This window comes from Somniosus microcephalus, chromosome 1 (assembly GCF_052327205.1).
Source record: "Somniosus microcephalus isolate GS21.2 chromosome 1, FLI_Smic_1.0, whole genome shotgun sequence".
NCBI lineage: Eukaryota > Metazoa > Chordata > Chondrichthyes > Squaliformes > Somniosidae > Somniosus > Somniosus microcephalus.
Window position 1 is genome coordinate 177,561,362 of NC_140987.1, and position 21,315 is coordinate 177,582,676.

The 21,315-nt window shown below is 48.3% G+C and overlaps 1 protein-coding gene across 1 annotated transcript in view; it reads right to left on the reverse strand.

Moving 5' to 3' along the window:
• Window positions 1-3,281: 3,281 nt before the first annotated feature.
• LOC147124474 (dolichyl-diphosphooligosaccharide--protein glycosyltransferase subunit KCP2-like) overlaps window positions 3,282-21,315 on the reverse strand; it is a 309,998-nt gene continuing 291,964 nt past the window's right edge. The window contains exon 5 of the mRNA XM_085977713.1: window positions 3,282-3,445. Within this exon, the coding sequence (XP_085833839.1) occupies window positions 3,331-3,445 (115 nt within the window). The 3' untranslated portion in view covers window positions 3,282-3,330. The remainder of the gene's footprint in view (window positions 3,446-21,315) is intronic.

A 21,315-nucleotide genomic window follows, 5' to 3' on the forward strand; every position in this document is an offset into this window, starting at 1 on the left:
AAGAGGTTAAACCTGACCTACAACGAAAACAAGTGTACCTTCAATACTACATGTTTGTGTATTCTTGGTTGCGTTGTGGAGAATGGGGTAATCGGGCCAGACCCTGAAAGATTACGCCCACTTAAGGAATTACCTTTACCTCACACTGTAAAAGCTTTAAGAAGGTGTCTGGGATTCTTCTCGTACTATGCCCAGTGGGTGGCTAGCTACTCAGATAAAGTCCGACCTCTTATTAAGTCGACATCTTTTCCGCTATCGGCGGAAGCTCAGGAGGCTTTCCTTAATATCAAACGGGACATTGAGAAGGCAGTGGTATGTGCCGTGGATGAGAAGATCCCATTTCAAGTGGAAAGTGATGCACCTGATTTTGCGTTGGCAGCAACTCTTAACCAAGCTGGTAGACCAGTAGCCTTCTTCTCTCATACATTGCAAGGACCAGAAGTTCGACATTCTTCAGTGGAAAAGGAGGCACAGGCAATTATTGAAGCAGTCAGGTATTGGAGACATTATCTCGCTGGCCAACGTTTTACGCTCATTACTGACCAGCGATCTGTGGCCTTTATGTTCAACACTAAGCAGAGAGGCAAGATCAAAAATGATAAGATTTTAAGATGGCGAATAGAACTGTCAACATATGACTATGATATTCAGTACAGGCCTGGAGTATTTAATGAGCCATCGGATGCTTTGTCACGAGGAGTATGTGCTAGTCTAGGTACAGATAAGCTTCAAAGTCTCCACGACGCACTCTGCCACCCTGGGGTTACCAGAATGAACCACTTCATTAAGTCCCACAATCTACCCTACTCTATTGAGGAGGTCCGGACAATGACCAGAATCTGTCATGTTTGTGCTGAATGCAAACCCCGCTTCTATAAGCCGTCCGAGCCAGCTCATCTTATTAAAGCAACTCGACCATTTGAGCGTTTGAGTCTCGATTTTAAAGGTCCCCTTCCATCGAGCGACCGTAATGTCTATTTTCTTAATATTATAGACGAGTACTCTCGGTTCCCTTTTGTTATCCCCTGTCCGGATGTGACTAGCGCTGTTGTAATTAAATGCCTCTGCCAACTGTTTTCCTTGTTCGGCATGCCTAACTATATACATAGTGATAGGGGTTCTTCCTTTATGAGCGAAGAATTACGACAGTTTTTGCTATCGAAGGGGATTGCAACGAGTAGAACTACCAGCTATAACCCTCGTGGTAATGGGCAGGTCGAGAAAGAAAATGCGACAGTGTGGAAGGCTATCGTACTGTCTCTGAAGTCACGAGGCCTGCCGACCTCTCGCTGGCAGGATGTCCTGCCAGACGTGCTGCATTCCATAAGGTCTCTTTTGTGTACAGCGACGAATGCCACCCCTCATGAAAGGATGTTTAGTTTTCCAAGAAAAGCTACTAATGGAGTATCGTTACCCACATGGTTGACGACCACGGGCCCTGTGTTGTTGCGCAGACATGTGAGAAGCCACAAGACTGATCCACTGGTGGAGGAAGTACAACTCCTCCATGCTAATCCCCAGTATGCGTATTTTCAATATTCGGATGGACGAGAGGATACGGTCTCTATTAAAGATCTTGCACCTGCTGGAGCTCGAAAAGAGTTCGACTCTGAGAGTAGAGTTTTCAATCGTGGTATTGGACCTTCAGAGACACAAACCCTCAGTGTGGAAAATACTGATGATTCTGTGAATTCGAATGAACCGGAGTTAGTACTCCGGGAGGAGCCTCAGCAAGAGTTACGTCGTTCCCAGAGGATTATCAGACCACCTGACAGACTGAATCTATAGCAGGGGGTAAATGTGATGAAATAACTGTGTTCTGATATTTGTACTTGTAATATCTGGAATGTTCCACTAGGGGGAACCACTAATGCTCCTCCCTGGCCCCGCCCCTCTTCTGGTATGTTCTACCAAGGGCTTGGTCGATGATGGACTCTGTTAACTCTGCCATGATTCTTATCTAATAAAAGGCTTCAGTCTTAAGCTTTAACTTCGGATTCGGGCAGTTATTTGGCACATCAGTAACTTTGGCAGAAATCCCAAGAGGAGGGGTAAACCGCTGTTTATCTGGGGTTTCCACCAATCTTCCACTCAAGTTACAGCAGATGTCGGGACAACCCACCACAGAAATTCCAGGTGCTCAAGATTTCCTCACAAATTGTGATGTACGTCCGGTCACCTGTCACCTTAATTCTCCGCCCCACTCCCACTCTGACCTCTCCGCCCTCGGCCTCTTACACTGTTCCAACGAAGCTCAATGTAAGCTCGAGGGACAACACCTTATCTTTCTATTAGGCACTTTACAGCCTTCTAGACTCAACATCATGTTCAACAGTTTCAGACCATAACCTCTGCCCATATTTTTTTCAGATGGCAGTTGTTGATTATTCTGCTACACCCATTTACACCTCTTCTAGACCCATCTTTTGTTTCTTTACTTGTCCCATTACCATCTCCTTTTGCTCTGAACAATCATACCTTTTCTCACTTAATCACTCCTGCCTTCCACCCTATCACAGAACTTTCCTTTTGTTCTTTCCTCCCCTCCCCCCTTTCCCTGCCCCTGCACCTGCTTAAAATCTGTTACATCTCTAACGTTTTCCAGTTCTGACAAAGGGTCATTGACCTGAAATGTTAACTCTGTTTCTCTTTCCACAGATGCTGCCTGACCTGCTGAGTAGTTCCAGTATTTTCTATTTTTATTTGTGATGTACACAAATTGCCCTGTCGAGTCTCATTCATTAGGAGTGTCACTCATTTATTTTGGTTTAGAAATATCATGCTTCAAAATTTAAATGGGTTTGCAATTAGCTTCAGCCTTATAACCATATGTAACTCTTGTTGCTTCCCAAATGTTGCTACCCATGTACAGGACATTTGATTGCATTCATTGGAGGGGAGGCAGGAGGTGTTGAATTGCCACTTTTCTGCCCAAAACCAACTTTTGTCTTTCAGCTGTGGTCACTTGATGCACACAAGATACACCTTGCTCACTCAGGGCTTATCTATGTGAAGTCTATTGTCATATAAAATCATGCTCATAATCGAGCTCCTGACTCCTGTCCCCAGACAAGACAAAAATTCAGCATACGAGTGTGGTGTATGCGAACAATTTCATCACACAACAGGATTTCAAACTATGACTTCCCAGACTGAGAGTCCATTGCTTTTCCCCTACAGCTGCTGGTCCACCCCTATTCAATAAGTTCCCCTTACATTATCTCCTACTTCACGTACATTGGAAAAACACGTTCGACATGCTTTCAATTTGGATGCTGTGAATAGTTTTATTGACACTTTCTGTACTTCACAAAAAAATGTTGGTTTGCTTCAGGTCTTCTTCCTTCTGTTAAGCTCTTTTGTAGCTTCTGGACCTTCTGACATGTGATAAGTTTTTCTGGAAAGATTGTTGATGAAGTACAGTCCCACCAAGGAGAACACTAAACTGTAAAAGAGAAGTTATCATTAAAAGTTCAACAACTCCTTTCATTAATTACACATCACACTCACTGCATTCCAATGGAGTTAGATACTGCTGGGACTTGCTTTACTATGTTGCAAGATGCCTTTTTACACTGCTAATGTAAACTATTTTCTCCTTAACATAAACATTGTAGCATCAAAGAGTCAAATGTAATTCTGTTGAACTCACACCTCTCAGTGCAGATGGGGGATTAGTAAAACATCATTAACATTCCAAACACTTGTTTATTTGACTACAGAATGGCGATTAAGTTCAAGTACAAGGGTTGGTCATTAGCTGTAATAGTTGAATGTGTAAATGGTGTATCTAATTTCATCGTGGGAATTTGATAGCAGCAAATCAAATCGCCAGTACTTAGGAAAACACAAGACTGTTAAACCAGCATTATAAAACAGCTTAAACAAAGAGAAAGGAATGCTCTTGGCTTGAATACAGAAACCCTTTTGGGAAAGGGAGATTTATATTCTATTTTAATTTATTTTTCACATACGTGCCATTAATGCAAATTTCCATTAAATCTTTCATCTCTCAGTGCTATCGCCAGACTTCCTCAGAAACTTGAGTCACCTTTAAGTGGCTCATACATTTACCATAACACCTTCGCTTCATACAAGAACTCTAGAGTAATGCAATCTCCTCAGGATTTTCATCAGCATAACTACAACCTCTTGACCTAAAGCAAGCTTGCTTTGTTCCTCAGTAGAAGGTACAAATCACTTGCAGCGTGAGGCTTGTGCCTTGTTAAAATTCAATTTTACCTCAATCCATTTAATATACACTGTATAATTCCTGATATATTTCCAGTATATTTGGAGACTGAAGGTTAAGTTATGAGAATGTGTGGAGAGGTTTTTTAAGCAGAATTTAATCTAAATGTATATTATTTCCAATTAAATGGGCCAAATTGTATAAGTATTATAAATGCTGTAGTGGGAGAAAATTCCTGGGATGTTGTGACTGATGCAAACCATCCATTGGTGCCTTTGCGTCAAGGGGAAAACGAAGGCCTGGATCTTTTTGCAGCACACATAATAAAAATAACTCAAACCTTTACATTCAGACATCTGCTTTGAGTTCTACATTTTGACAGTTTACTTATGATCTGATGATGTCACAGATCTCGCCTGCAGGGAGGGTCACACAGAGCACCTTGTACAAAAGAAATCTACAATCATCTCTATCTTTAAACCTGGTAGATACTCTGTAACTTGCTGTATGGTGAACATATTCACAGGGGGAAGCAGGGGAAATAATAGGTTAAAAAAGGGTCCAAATGCCTTTGCTAATTTTAGCAAGAAAGTAGACATGAATGAAAAGTGGTGTCATTTTGGTAGAATGTGCTAATGAACTATTTACCCATGTTTAGCATTGATGTAAGGATCCCCACTCCTCCAAAAATGGATGAACAACTATAATTGGAAAGTGAAAAAAAGCCAGTCTTTACAACAACTGACAACACCCCTCATGCAGGAGCATGTCTCAGGATGCTTAACAATGAGAAGAAAGAAAATACCAAATGTTGGTGAAATTAAGCAGGAAGAAAATGAAAGCCTGGAAAAAGAGCAAGCTTTTTACAAGGCTTTTGATAGGAGTGAGAGAAGTGTTAAGGTGGATTGGTTTAAAGATAGTACGGTGGATTGGTTTAAAGATACAGTTGCGGAGGGTACGAGCATAGAGACTGAAGGATCAGCCACTGATGGTAAAGTGGAAGGAGTGAGGAACAAATAGTAAGCCAGGGTTGGATGAGTAGAAGGGTATATACAGGTACATACAATTAGAGAAGATGTTCCTATAGGAAGGGGCAAAGCCATGAAGGAATTTGAAAACAAGGCCAGAACCTTGAAATTGATTTGCTGTGGGACAGAGCCAGTGGAGCTTGGCATAAGTGGGTTAATAAGAGTATGCAATCTAGTATGCAAAATGGCATCAGAGTTTGGGATTATTTGGAGTTTGAACATAACATAAGAACATAAGAAATAGGAGCAGGAGTAGGCCAATCAGCCCCTCGAGCCTGCTCCGCCATTCAATAAGATCATGGCTGATCTGATCCTAACCGCCAATCCACTATCACAGAACCATCTCCTGAATCTAACAGAATTAGACACACGAAATAGGAGCAGGATCAGGCTACACGGCCCCTGGGCCCGCTCCGCTGCCCACAGGGCCATGACCGATCCGAACCTAGACTCATGTCCAAATTCCTGCCTGTTGTGTATGTAATATGTGTGCTACTTTGAACCTATGGACAGGACTGCACTACTTGTAGGGCGTAGTGATACGCAGTACCACTCCTGGCCATAGGGGTATAAATAGTACTGTGGGTACTGATCTCCCCTCAGTTCCCGCCTGTGGGCATGAAGTAAAGACCTACGTGCAGTCCCTACCTCCAACCAGTAAAGACCTGTTTGAGTTATACGTTTAAGTCTTTGTGTTAATTGTTCAATACAATACACATACTTAACACTGGCGATGAGTCGTTCGAACCCTGCGGCAGTTATTCCACGGCGGCTTCGTCCAAAGACAGGACGTTGAAGAGAGGTTTCAATCCTCAACACCCCACTCAAAACTGAAGGGCAGCAGAAATCCTGACAGCTTCCAGCGACTGGAAGCGACAGGCATTAGGACCCTGAAGCCTCCATAACCTCGTGGGTAAGCCAGAGCCCGGGAGGGAGCGAGCAAGAGCCGCGCGAGCGGGTGAGCCAGAGCCCGGGAGCCGCTTCAAGTGCGAGGCGCAGCGCGGGCCAGCGATCGGGACCAAAGATAAGGGCCGCACTCGGGCGATCGCGGCGAAGATAAGGGCCGCACTCGGGGCTGAAGGGAGACGGCGTCGGGGGACGGGTGAAGACCGCCAAGCGCGGGAAAACCGCCATTTTGTGGGCGGAGGACGACGGCAAGAGCGGGAAGCCGCCATCTTTGATAACAAGTAAAGAAAAGAAAATCTGAGAAATTGCAAATCTACAATGCCTAAACACGGGAATATTAGCACCTTTGATAGTGACCTCGAAGATTGGGCCATATATGTTGAAAGAGTAAAAAATTATTGTAAGGCCAATAAAATTCGTGACCAAGATAAAGCTCTAACATTATTAAATTTAATGGGTGCGAAGACATACGGGCAATTGAAACACCTGTTATCACCAGATGAACCGGCGGATAAGACGTTCGATGAGATTGTTACTGTCCTGAAAGATCATCTAAACCCCACGCCGCTGATGCTAGTGGAACGATTTAAATTTTACGACAGAAGGCAGCTACAGCATGAAAGCAATGCTGAATATTTGCTGGAATTGCGTAAATTAGCGAAATATTGCCAGTTTGGAACGGGACTGACAGATGCACTACGAGACAAATTTGTGTGTGGTTTATTTAAACAGGATACACAAAAGCGACTGCTCGAGGAGAATGAGCTGACGCTTGAGAAGGCGGTCACTATGGCAGCAGCACATGAAGCCGCAGCGAGAGGCACGGCAGTAATGCAGCTACGGTCACCGGAGCTCAGTGCACACAAATTGGGTGTGAGTTCTGGCAAATGTTATCGTTGTGGAAAGACAACGCATGATCAGAACCAGTGTTGGTTTAAAAACCAAGAATGTAGAACTTGTGGTAGGCTTGGACATATAGCTAGAGTATGCAGGTCAGGGAAGAAGACCAGCAACAAGAAGTCACCGCAAGGAAAATACGCAAAGGTACACAAGGTGACCGAACAGGAGTCCGATTCAGACGCTAGCAGTAATGAACTGGCTAGCTTAAGCTGTAATGAACTGGCTAGCTTAAGAGTACTCAATGCTGGTAAGGGTGCAGACCTCCAGACAATTTGGGTCACTCTTCAGATAGAAGGAGTCCAAGTAAAACTGGAATTGGACACTGGATCGGCATTGACGGTCATAAATAAGAAAGATTACGGAAAGTTATTCCAACATATTCCCCTACAGGATATGGGGATTATATTGAAAACATACACGGGGCAAAGAGTGTACCCCATCGGGAAAATAGAGGTTGCAGTGGTCCACAAGGGCGAAGACAGTCAAATAATGGACTTATATGTGATATCTGAAGGAGGTCCTCCACTACTAGGACGGGAGTGGATTAGGAAAATGAATATGGACTGGCATTTCCTACAAACAATAACGAGTGAGAACTCGGTGAAGATAGTCGGCCCAGACTCTGGAACGGATGATGGTAAGCCCAACTCAGGTGCAAAAGACAAAGGCCTAGAAATTGAGTGCCCTTAGCGCCGATTTTGCGGCGCTAGAGGGCCTAGCGCTGCATTTGGCGCCGGCGCCGAAATTGCCTGGGGCCCTTACGCCGCGGTAGACCGGTAGCGCTGCGCCGGCACCGATGACGTCATCAGTGTGCGCAGCGTCCCGGTTGCCATGCCGACGGGCCCCAGCGCCGAAATTCAGTTGCGGCCGCCTCGCCCGTGACAGCCGCAACTAAGACTCTGGCAACAGAGTCTTACGAGTCTTTGCGCCGGCGCATTAAAGGCCCCGCGGCGGCCGGCCGCTTTCCCGCCGGCCGCCTGGCCGCAGCTCCCCCCCCGGACTTCCCCCCCCCCCCCGGAACAGAAGCAAGCCCGGCACTTGTCCGAGGTGCCGGGCTCATTTTTTAAAAGATTTTCGCGGGCCGCGATCGGGTGCAGGCAGCTCCTCCTTAAGGGAAGGAGGAGGCCTGCACTTCCCGAGCCTGCCGCACCGCATCGGGTGCCGCAGCGCCGGAATTGCGGCGCGAAACGGCAGTTAGCGCCGATTTACCGCCGCAAAGACCCTTCAGTAGCGCCGGCAGCCGTTTGGGCGCGGCCCTGCTGAATTTTTGGCGCGCGCAGGGGGACTTAGCGCCAGCACTAACTTCCGGCGCTAAAGCCCTGGCTAAGCCAAAACTCAATTTCTAGGCCAAAGTTTCAGCACAGAATTCCACTGAGCAACAACAACATAGTTTAACTGTGGATTCTGAGTCTGGCAAGTCTACTGATGTGCCCATTGCTGAGGGACACCGGGCTCGAACTCAACTCCATTTCAAACTACAACAGCAATTAGAACAAATGCTTCGCCGTTTTGAGCAAGAGTTGAATGCAACGAAAGAGTTCTTTGATATAGAGTTGGAGAATCTGGAAAGACAACAGAAGCAGCTGATGGAGAAAATGGAGCAGGAGCACACAAAACGTCTGATGTCAGAGGAGTTAACGGTCAGCCAACTCCTGCATATGCTGAAGGACAGGACTCTGAAATGGGAAAAACTTGAACACGAACTTCAATATTCAAACGAAAGGGGTTCGGAGCTCTCAAAGGTTATTGGAAGAGCTGAGGTGGCAACACAGACTGAGATGACTGCAACAGAGCAGCCCTTGGATGCCAAAAGTACGCTGACTCACGTCAACGTAGAACAACAGACCGCTGAAACAGCTGCTCCGGTAGAGGGATTGAATAGTCCGATCAATCAATCTCCAAAAGAAGTTGAAGTAGTAAAATCTCAAATGAGGTCATTAGTAAACGACTTGCTGAAAGCCCAGAAAAAGCTGGATGAAGAGGTACGCATGAAGAAGTCTCTTCAGGAAAGATGTCTGGACTTGGAACAAAAGCTGGCTAACGCCCAGCTGGGTATGGAGGAAATAGAAGACCCTCTCGCTGGCCTAGATCAGGACGACACCGAATATTACTATGTCCTGTCCTGCCCAACTTGTAACTTCGACTCCCACCATACAGAAATCATGGAGGAGCACCGAAAGTCTACGGAACATCGGGAGAAGGTGGCTCTACTACGGAAAAAGGAGGAAGAGAAGGAGGAACTGCGCATGCAGCTGGCAGCTGACAGTGGAGCCCAGAGAGTCTCCAAGAAGCAGAAAAGGAAAAGTCGAAACAGAAGATGACCCATCTGAACCATTATTACCTCTACCAGATCACACACGTGGTCCCTCCGAACGGAGCCAATTCAGTTCGGAAGTTCAAACTGTTAAATCCATGGAAGGACTATTGAATGAGTCACTCCAGCAACGTGAACCGACTACACCACAGAGATTGAATCTGTGAACTGTTTTCCGCAGAGACTGAATCTGTGATCTGTTTTGACATGAAGTTATCTATGTATCTATGTTATTCTGTTATGTAAACCTGAAGTTATATATGTATATATGTTATTACGTTATGTTAAATGGGGAGATGACTGTAAAGCTAAGAAGGGAGGAATGTTGTGTATGTAATATGTGTGCTACTTTGAACCTATGGACAGGACTGCACTACTTGTAGGGCGTAGTGATACGCAGTACCACTCCTGGCCATAGGGGTATAAATAGTGCTGTGGGTACTGATCTCCCCTCAGTTCCCGCCTGTGGGCCTGAAGTAAAGACCTACGTGCAGTCCCTACCTCCAACCAGTAAAGACCTGTTTGAGTTATACGTTTAAGTCTTTGTGTTAATTGTTCAATACAATACACATACTTAACACTGCCCGCTCCCCGTAACCCTTAATTCCCTTTACTTCTAGGAAACTGTCTATTTCTGTTTTAAATTTATGTAATGATGTAGCTTCTACAGCTTTTTGGGGCAGCATATTCCATGGACCTACCACCCTCTGAGTGAAGTAGTTCCTCCTCATCTCAGTTTTGAAAGAGCAGCCCCTTATTCTAAGACTATGCCCCCTAGTTCTAGTTTCACCCATCATCGGAAACATCTTCCCCGCATCCACCCGATCCAACCCCTTCACAATCTTATATGTTTCAATAAGGTCGCCTCTCATTCTTCTGAACTCCAATGAGTAGAGTCCCAATCTACTCAACCTCTCCTCATATGTCCATCCCCTCATCCCCGGGATTAACTGAGTGAACCTTCTTTGTACTGACTCGAGAGCAAGTATGTCCTTTCTTAAGTATGGACACCAAAACTGTACGCAGTATTCCAGGTGCAGTCTCACCAATACCTTGTACAACTGAAGCAATACCTCCCTATTTTTATATTCTATCCCCCTAGCAATGAAAGCCAACATTCCATTGGCCTTCTTAATCACTTGCTGCACCTGCATACTAACTGTAAAGTCTGTGGGTTATATGGTGAATTAATACACAGACTACAAGAGTAACTTTAACAGGACTTTACTATTCGAAGGTCAGGGCGAATCTGCCCAATAAATCCTTACACAGCACTTATATACCGGTGTGGTCACTCCCGGTGTTACAGTATACAGCAGCCAAGATAAAGTAGTGCAACACCTAAAATAGTTCTCTTAAAGGTGGACGGTTACATACAATAGTTCTCTTAAAGGTAGAACAGTTACATACACTATAATCCTCCCTTTTTAGCTTACAACATACTTATTCCCCATTAAACATAACATATATCCAACTTCATGTAAAAACAGTTCACAGATGTAGTCTCTGCGGAAACAGTTCACAGATTCAGTCTCTGCGGGAAACAGTTCACAGATTCAGTCTCTGCGGAAAACAGTTCACAGATTCAGTCTCGGTGTAGTTGGTTCACGTTGCTGGAGTGACTCATCCAATAGTCCTTCACTGGACTTAACAGCTTGAACTTCCGTCACTTCTGAACCAGCATTGTTGACTTCTAAAAGCTTGAGTACCTTGGGAAGTTTTTCTACTTCCAAACTGATTTGGCTCCGTACGGAGAGAACACGTGCGTGACCTGGTAGAGGTGATAATGGTTCAGATGGTCATCATCTTCTGCTTCGTCTTTTCCTTTTCTGCTTCTTGGAGACTCTCTGGGCTCCACTGTCAGCTGCCAGCTGCATGCACCGTTCCTCCTTCTCGTCCTCCTTTTTCCGTAGTAGCGCCACCATCTCCCGATGTTCCTTAGACTTTAGGTGATTCTTCATGGTTTCTGCACTTTGGGAGTTTTCATCACAAGCTGGGCAGAGCAGGTCATCGTAATATTCGGTGTCGTCCAACAGGTCATGGTACTATTCAGTGTCGTCCTGAGCTAGGCCAGCGAGAGGGTCTTCTATTTCCTCCATACCCAGCTGGACGTTAGCCAGCTTTTGTTCCAAATCCAGACATCTTTCCTGAAGAGACTTCTTCATGCGTTCAGTTTCATCCAGCTTTTTCTGGGCTTCCTGCAAGTCTTTTACTACTGACCTCATTCGTGATTTCAATACTTCAACTTCATTGGGAGATTGATTGATTGTATTATTCAATCCCTCTACTGGAGCAGCTGTTTCAGCATTCTGTTGTTCAACATTGACGTGAATCAGCGTACTTTTGGCATCCAAGGTTTGCTCTGCTGCCATCTTCTCAGTCTGTGTTGCAACCTCAGCTATTCCAATAACTTTTGGGAGCTCCAAACCCCTCTCCTTTGAAGATTTAGACTCATGTCCAAATTGTTCCCATTTCAGAGTCTTGTCCCTCAGCATATGAAGGAGTTGGCTGACCGTTGACTCTTCTGACCTCATCCGTTTCCCAGTAGCTGCAGGGCTGTTTATAACCTTGCCCTGGGGCTCCTTTGCTGTTTCTACTTCGCCATCATCCGCAGCCTCCACCATTCGAATTTCCACAAATGAATCGTCCGGTGATGCTGCACCCAACTTCAGTAGGAGCTCGGAATTCATGGCGACCAACTCAGCCTTTTCTGCCTGCAATCTGCTAACAAGCGCCTTCAGTTGCTGAACATCTTGCTCCACCAGATTAGAGCACGCACCTTCAGAAACCGAATCAGCTTTGATTCGTTTGGCCTCCTTGCGCAGACGGTTTGTGTGCTCCTGCTCCCTTTTCTCCCTCAGCTGTTTCTGTTGTCTTTCCAGATTCTCCCACTCTGTGTCAAAGAACGTTTTCATTGCTTTTATCTCTTGCTTGAGACGGCAACTCAATTGTTCTAATTGCTGTTGTAATTTGAAATGGAGTTGAGTTCGAGCCCGGTGTTCCTCAGACTTGTGCATGTCTGTTAACTGGACAAACTCAGAATTCTCTGCCAAACTATGTTGTTGTTGTTCAGTGGAATTCTGTTCTGAAACTTTGTTCTCCTTTGAAGCATCAGTATTTATGCACTCCTTCGTTTTTCCAACCTTAGTCAGCAAGTCCATTTTAGACTTGTCTTTCGCACCTGGGCTGGTCTTGTCGTCATCCGTTTCAGAGTCTGAGCTGATTGTCTTCACCGAGTTCTCACTCGTTATTGCTTTTAGGTAGTGCCATTCCATGTTTATTTCCCTGATCCACTCCCGTCCCAGAAGTGGTGGACCTCCCTCAGGTAGTACATATAAGTCCATTCCTTGGTGTTCTTTGCCCCTGTCTCTCACCTTGACTTGTATCTTTCCCATGGGGTATACTTTATGCCCCGTGTATGTCTGCAATACGATCTTGGTATCTCTCAAAGGTATATGTGAGAATAGCCGGTTGTAATCCCTTCGATTTACGACTGATAGGGCTGATCCTGTGTCCAATTCCATTTTCACTTGGACTCCGGCTACTTTTAGTGTGACCCAGATAGTTTGTAGGTCAGCTTCCTTACTCACATTGTAAATTCTCAGACTACCCAGTTCCTGGCCGTTCGGGTCTGAATCCGAATTCTGTTCATCTGAACTCTTCTCAGCCACCTTGTGTACCTTGCTGTACTTTTCCTGCGGTGACTTTTTTCTGTTGTTGGTCTTCTTTCCTGACCGGCATACTTTAGCTATGTGACCAAGCTTGCCACATTTTCTACATTCCTGGTTTTTAAACCAGCATTGGTTCTGGTCGTGTGTTGTCTTCCCACAACGATAACATTTTGTTGTACCCGAAGTCATTTGATCCACGCTGAGTACCGCTGCCTTCAGCTGCATTTCCGCAGTGCCTCTCGCGGCTGCTTCGTGTGATGCTGCAATAAGGACAGCCTTGTCAAGTGTAAGATCGTTCCCTTCGAGCAGTCGCTTTTGTGTTCCTTCCTTCGACAACCCGCACACGAACTTGTCTCTCAATGCCTCTGTCAGATTTTCCCCAAACTGGCAGTATTTCGCTAGTCTACGCAGTTCGACCAAGTATTCCGCGTTGCTTTCCTCTTTCCGTTGCGTTCTCGCATAAAATTTGAATCGTTCCGCCAACATCAGCGGTGTGGGGTTCAAATGATCCTTCAGGACAGCAACAATATCAGTGAAAGTCTGATCTGCCGGTTTAGCTGGTGATAGAAGATGCTTCAATAGCCCGTATGTCTTCGCCCCCATTGCGTGTAATAAGGTGAGAGCTTTATCATCATCTGCTATTTTATTGGCCTCACAATATATCTCGATGCGTTCTACGTACGTGGCCCAATCTTCCACCTCGGAATCGAAGTTGTTGATGTTACCATGCTTAGGCATCTTCACTATCTTTTTTGAGAAACCACAACGAATTTGTTCGTTACTTTTTTTTTCCAAAAATAGCGGTTTCCCGCGCTTGTCTTCTTCCCCGCCCACTTTCAAAATGGCGGTTTCCCGCTTCTGTCTTCTCCCCCGCCTACTGGCGGCTTCCTGCGTTTCTTCCCCTGGCGGGAGGGGTAAGCTTTCCTTCGGGCGACGACCGCTGGCTTTCGGAGTTCGCAGCCTGTGCGCCGGCTTCAGTGCGTTCCTTGTTCCCTTTTCTCGGCCGGCAACCGGCGCTGGGGACAACCCGTTGGCGGCGAACAGTTCCAGCCGCTGGGCGGAATCTCGCTCGGTCTCCCTCGCTCGGTCCCGTTCCCCCTTCACTCGGGCTCTGTCTCTCCCTCAGCAGCTTCCAATCGCGCCTCCCAGCCCTCTCGCAGTCCGGTCCTTTCCTCCCCTGGCTGCGGCTGAGTTCTCCGCGGTTTTATTTATTTTTATATCTTCCCGCGCCTTACGATCCCGGTCACAGCGCCTCGTGGCCTCGGTAGCTGCCCGGTCTTTTTCGCCGGTCGCGGTCTAGCTGTCTCATGACGCTGTTGCGTCTCCCAGCCCGCTTGTAGCCCGGTCTCTCACACCGGCTGCGTTCCCGCTTGTAGCCCGGTCTCTCACACCGGCTGCGTTCCCGCTTGTACCGCGGCTTCCGTGCCCTACGCTGCCCCAGTCTCAGCGCCTCTGGGCCCGACTTCTGTCCGGCTCCTTTCCCCCGACCGTGGTCGAGTTCACCGCCCTTATCCTCCGTTTCTTTTTATTTTCCCCCTACTCACAGTCAACGTGGCCGACTTGCTTCTCTTGGCTGATCGGCTCACTCACCGCCGTGGCAGAAGGGACAATAACAGCCTGTTGCTGATGGAAGGCTTCGTGTCTGAATCCTTCCTTCTTCCTTGCTCTGCAGACTCGAGTCTTCTTTCAGCCGAACGACGAGGGCGGGTGCCTCTTCTCGACGCTCGTTAACTGCTTCGGGTGTGTCGCTGCCGCAGGGTAAGATCGAACCCGTCGCCACTGTAAAGTCTGTGGGTTATATGGTGAATTAATACACAGACTACAAGAGTAACTTTAACAGGACTTTACTATTCGAAGGTCAGGGCGAATCTGCCCAATAAATCCTTACACAGCACTTATATACCGGTGTGGTCACTCCCGGTATTACAGTATACAGCAGCCAAGATAAAGTAGTGCAACACCTAAAATAGTTCTCTTAAAGGTGGACGGTTACATACAATAGTTCTCTTAAAGGTAGAACGGTTACATACACTACACTAACCTTTTGAGTTTCGTGCACCAGGACCCCCAGATCCCTTTGTACTTCAGTACTTTCCAGTTTCTTGCCATTAAGATAATAACTTGCTCTATGATTTTTCCTGCCAAAGTGCATAACCTCACACTTTCCAGTATTGTATTCCATCTGCCAAATCTCTGCCCACTTACTTAGCCTGTCGATGTCCCCTTGCAGGTTTTTTATGTCCTCCTCACTCACCACTTTCCCTCCCATCTTAGTATCATCTGCAAACTTTGATATGTTACACTCGGTCCCCTCCTCCAAATCGTTAATATAGATTGTAAAGAGTTGGGGACCCAGCACTGACCCCTGTGGAACACCACTAGTTACTGATTGCCAGTCTGAGAATGAACCATTTATCCCAACTCTTTGTGAAGGGTAGAGGATTGGAAACCACCTGAAAGGGAAGACAGGGCCACGATTTAACATCTCATCTGAAGATGGCACCTCTGACAGTGAAGTGCTCCGTCACTAGTGCACTGAAATGTCTGCCTAGATTATGTGCTCAGGTCTGTAGAATAGGGCTTGGACCCATGACTTTCTGACTCAGAGGCGAGAATGCTACCAGCTGAGCCAAGGCTGACACTTAAGGTTAGTTTGAGGTTGAACCAGACACTGAGGACTTACACCACCTGATCCACTGGGCACAGGGAGGTTGATGGAAACATTATCAAAAGTACTCAGGAGTTACCAGGATGACATCGGTTTTGTAAATATTCAGCTAGAGGAAATTGTGACCCAACCAGAGCTACTACATGTAGTACTGTTGCAGCCTTGGCGGCAATGTTGGTGTCAAAGTGGTAGAAAAGAATGTTATCAGCATACATCTCAAAATTGATCTTAGTGGTGTGACGGTTTCACTCAGGGATAACATTTACATGATAAATATAAGAGGACCTAAGATAGAATTTGAGGACAAACTGCAGATGACCATTTGAACATGGTGAGAGAAACTGTTGAAGGAGATGAAGTAACTGTTTTTAGAAAAATAGGAATGGAAACATGGGAGCAATGCCATGAAGATATACCTTGCAGGAGAACAGTGAAGAAGAATTGAAATATCAATGTTATTGAAAGTGTAGGAAAAGCCAAAGAGGATGAGAAAGAATATTGAACTGTGCTTGAGCCACATAAGATGTCATTGGCGCTTTTAATTAGTGTAGTCCAAATGCTATTGGGAGGTCAGAAGTCAGATTCAAACAGAGAAGGGTGAAGATGTAGGCACAGAGTTAAATGACAATGGCCAAATCTAGTGAACCTTTGTTGCACCGCCTCTAAGGCATGTCTGTCCTTTCTCAGATAAGGAGACCAAAACTGTGCACAGTACTCCAGGTGTGGTCTCACCAAAGACCTGTACAATTGTAGTAAGACTTCCTTACTCTTATACTCCAACCCCCTTGCAATAAAGGCCAACATGCCATTTGCCTTCCTAATTGCTTGCTGTACCTGCATGCTAACTTTCTGTGTTTCCTGTACAAGGACACTTAAATCTCTCTGAACACCAACATTTAATAGTTTCTCACCATTTAAAAAATATTCTGTTTGTCTATTCTTCCTACCAAAGTGAATAACCTCACATTTCCCCACATTATACTCCATCTGCCCCCCTAGTGCCCACTCACGTAACCTGTCTATATCCCTTTGCAGGCTCTTTGGGGGAAAAATTCGGTTGTTTGCGCCACCCGTTAGCGCCTAAAGAGGCCGACAAGTGGGGCGCTAACCAACTAGCGCCCGGGCGCAGCGAACCCTGCGCCTCTCCCCATATTGCGCGGACATTTTGCGCCGGCGCTAAACCGTAGCGCCCGCTCGCCGGCGCACGCAGATCATGATGTCATTTCAGTGTGCAACACCTTTGGGGCGCCCCGGACCACAAATTCAGTGGCGCCCCCCTCCGTTCCGCCTGGCGCTAATAAGGACAGCTTACCTGGAACGTTTCCCAGTCGCTGTCGGGCTGGGGGGGCGTTCTTTAAAGGGGACTGGTGTGGTTTAAAAGCGGCAGCCATTTTTGGACCACAACTTCTTAGAGAGATACAGAGAGTTGCTCAGCTGCAGACGGAGAGCCATTTCAACATTGAGCCAGCGCTGGCAGAAGAACTTCAGCCTTCTGACCATTACCTTGCTGTTGGTGAGCATCTGAAACGGCAAAACTTTCTGTGCGCACTTAATATGGGGGCTGCATTGGATGGGAACGTCCTGCTTCTGAACCATCTTGACAGGGCACAGAGACGCAGGGATAGAGGGGCAGGCATGGCCAGACGGAGGAGGGCCAACAGACGTCGCCACACGAGACCTTACACTGCCAGGGTTTTCCGACAGCAATTTTCATATTTGAACATGTTGGAGGAGCAGTGTTTCCGAAGGCTGCGCTTTAGTAGGGAGGTGGTGACTGAGCTGTGCCACCTGCTTCAGCCAGATCTGCAGCCTCAGCTAAGGTGCAGGACATCTCTGTCGGTGGCTGTGAAGATCACTGTTGCCCTTAACTTCTATGCAAGTGGCTCCTTTCAGGCCGCAACTAGGGACATAGCCAACATCTCGCAGTTCGCGGTGCATTGCTGCATCCATCAAGTGACTGATGCCCTCTTTAAAAGGAGGTGGCAATACATCTCCTTCCCAATGACCCCGGACAAGCAGAGGGAGCACGCAGAGGGCTTCGCAGCAATAGCAGACTTCCCCATGGTGCAGGGCGCCATTGACTGCACGCATGTGGCTTTACGGGCGCCTGTAGAGAATGCAGAAGAGTTCTGCAACCGCAAGGGGTTCCATTCATTGAATGTACAGCTGGTCTGTGACCACCGACAGCTGATCCTCGCTGTGAATGCCCAGTTTCCAGGCAGCAGCCACGACGCCTTCATCTTGCGCCAGACCTCTGTGGCAGATCTTTTCGAGGACCCGGCTCACCCAGGAGGCTGGCTTCTCGGGGACAAGGGCTATGCTCTGTACCCGTGGCTGATGACCCCGCTCCATTCGCCCAGCACCCCTGCTGAAGAACGCTACAATGCGAGCCATCAAGCGACCAGGAACATTATTGAGCACACAATCCACGTGCTGAAGCAACGGTTCCACTGTCTGGACCATTCCGGAGGGGCGCTTCAGTACTCACCTGAGCGAGTCTCCCACTTCGTGGTTGTGTGTTGCATGCTCCATAACCTCGCCATCCTGAGGACCCAGCCAATGCCACCAGACATTGAAGCACCAGCAGAGGAGGCGGAGGAGGAGGAGGAGGAGGAGGACCAAGACGGGAGGGAGGCAGAAACTGGAAGGGCCGTCCGTCAGAGACTTATCAGAAGTCGCTTCTAGGCCATTCTCAGGGAATGCTTGCTGCCATTCCAAGAACAGGAATGGAACCGTTCTGATACCCCAAAGCCTGTGAAGGGCAAAATGTATGTAAAGAGCAGACATGGCCATTGTAAATAAAGAAATTTGTTTATTTAACAAAATATGCTTTCTTCCCGCATGACAAAGCAATGGCAACAAAAAGCTAAACAAACAGACTGCCACATAAGTGACTCGCACGCCCGGGAGACTGTCCAAAACATCACTAACATTCAGACCAGCATCCTCGGCCTTGAATTCTACAAATAACAGGTAAGAGCAGCACCTTCTACTTTCTCCCCCTCGATGGTGATCTGCTTCGCTTGCGAGATTGGCCCCTTCCCTCCCTGCAGCTCCTCCGTAATGGGACCCCAGTGGCTGCAGCAAGGCTGGGGGAGGCCTGCTGACTGTCCGAAAGCACAGATGCCCCTGAGGGATGGCCTGGACGAGCTCTGGGCTTGGAGGGCCCGGCTGCTGACTGCTCCAACTCTGCATGGGTGGAAGCAGTCTGTCCTACAGGTGGTGGCAGCTGCAGTGGAGACGTGCCAGTGGTGGCATCAGGAATGCTGTCATCCTGAGAGCAGACAGCAGCTCCCTGGTCGGCCGACACACTGGCACTCTGACGGGGCAGCACCGCAGCATGCGCAGCAATCGGCTGGTCCACAGATTGCTGGCCTGCTGTGGTGCTGCAAGGGCCCCGAGTAATCCTGCCCGATCCAGCGAGGGTGGCAGCAGTCAGTGTTCGCGTGGCCTCAATCTGCGTCTGCATGAGACCAGCGAGTGACTGCGTGGCAGCGCTCAGCACTTGCGTGGCAGGTGCCAGTGCTTCGGTGAAGCCCTGGACAATCCTTTCCAGTGCTGTCCCAAAGTCCTGCGCACTCCTTTCCAGTGCTGTCCCGAAGTCCTGCGCACTCCTGGCCTGTGCTGCGCCGAAGTCCTGCGCACTCCTGGCCTGTGCTGCGCCGAAGTCCTGCGCACTCCTGGCCTGTGCTGCGCCGAAGTCCTGCGCACTCCTGGCCTGTGCTGTCCCGAAGTCCTGCGCACTCCTGGCCTGTGCTGCGCCGAAGTCTTGGACACTCCTTGCCAGTGTCTCGATGGATTCAGGCATTCTTGCCACTGCAGCCATGAGCTCAGTGTGCCTCAGCCCAGCCTGGGCGCTCATTTCTGCGAGGGCATGCACCTCTTCTGCGCTCTGTGCAGCAGCACTCGGGGCCCGACTCGCCCTCCGGGGAGACGGCCCCCGAGCTTCCCTACCCCCCTCGCGTTGCTGCAGGCCGCTGGTTCCTGGAGCTGGATCCTCCTCAGAGCATTCCCCCCCGCTCCCCTCCAGGGAAGTAGTCTCCCCAGTCTGCAGATGGGCTGGCTCGCCTGAGGGTTGTTCGGATGGTCCGGCTTCCTCCTGCTCGTCGCCTCCCGAGTCAGTCGCAGTGGCAGCTTGAGGGCCCGGCTCCCGAGCTGGTGATGCAGCATCTGAAAGCAGGGAGGTTGAAGAGTGGCTTTAGTGAAAAGACAGGGTGGCAGCAAGGGATGCATGTGTGCTGCAATGCTCTGACTTGGGTCCAGAGTGGAAAAGCATGCTGGTGGAGGGAGCAAGTGGAAGGAGAGAGTTCAAAAAGGTGATGACCTTACCATCGCTGTGCACAATGGGGTCGGCAGCTCCAGAGGCGACGGGACCACTCATTCGGCTTGCAACGATCTGGTGGACTCGCTCCTCCAGGTCTGTAAGGGTCTGCAGGTGAGGCCGGCCTCCTCCGGTACGAAGCTGTTGCCTGCGGTTACTCGCCAGCTTGGCCTGCAAGAGAAAGGACAGTGTGTGATGATACATTATGCTGCCCTGAACTGACATCACATGCCTCCCATGGTAGAATAGCCCTTACATTATGCTGCCCTCAGCTGACTTCACATGCCTCCCATGGTAGAATAGCCCTTACATTATGCTGCCCTGAGCTGACATCACATGCCTCCCATGGTAGAATAGCCCTTACATTATTCACTGAGCTGAATGTGCGTGTGTGTTTCCAGAAAGGGCCATGGGTGCTGGATGACAGCTGGCCATTGGGGCTTTGCGCACCCTCTGGCCATAAAGTGAGGTGCAAATGGAGGGATGAAGATAAATCTGAAAAAGGCACTCACCCTAACGACCCGAGTGAGGTCGTTGAACTTCTTCCTGCATTGCACAGGAGTCCTGGGCACCATGCTGCTGGAGGTGACTCTTTGGGAAACCTCCCTCCAAGCTCTGCGGTATTCGGTCTGATTAGGCCTCCTGCCATTCTCCGGGTACAGCACACCTCGCTGGCACTCCACCGCGCCAACCAGAGCATCCAATGCCCCCTCGCTGAAGCGCTGCGCTCTCTCCCTGACCCTCTCCACGTCCTTGAAGTTTTGGCCGCCACAGGTAGGTTGCCGTCGTGTTTCAGGCCTACAAGGCGCAGAGTGTGGCTGCAGATGAGAATCAATCCGCCCCTTTAAGGGCTGACCGGCGCCAGCGTGTCTAGGTCCAATCGATTATTGGCAGCACCTGCCTGCCCGGGGGGAAATTGTGTTGCGCCGCCGGGTTAGCACCTTAAGACTACCGTGCAGTGCCTGATTTAGCGCCGCAATCACCTTCAGGGGCGCTACAACCCAATATCGCTCGAGGTGGCGATCAATCGCGCCTGGCGCTAAACTTTGCGCAACGCCAGTACTAGCGCCCCAAACGGGGCGATACCGAATTTTTCCCCCTTTGTGTCCTCCTCACAGCTTACTTTCCCACCTAGTTTTGTATCATCAGCAAACTTGGACACATTACAGTCAGTCCCTTCATCTAAGTCATTAATATAGATTGTAAATAGCTGAGGCCCAAGCACTGATCCTTGCGGCACCCGACTAGTTACAGCCTGTCAACTGGAAAATGACCCGTTTATCTCTACTCTCTGTTTTCTGTCCATTAACCAATC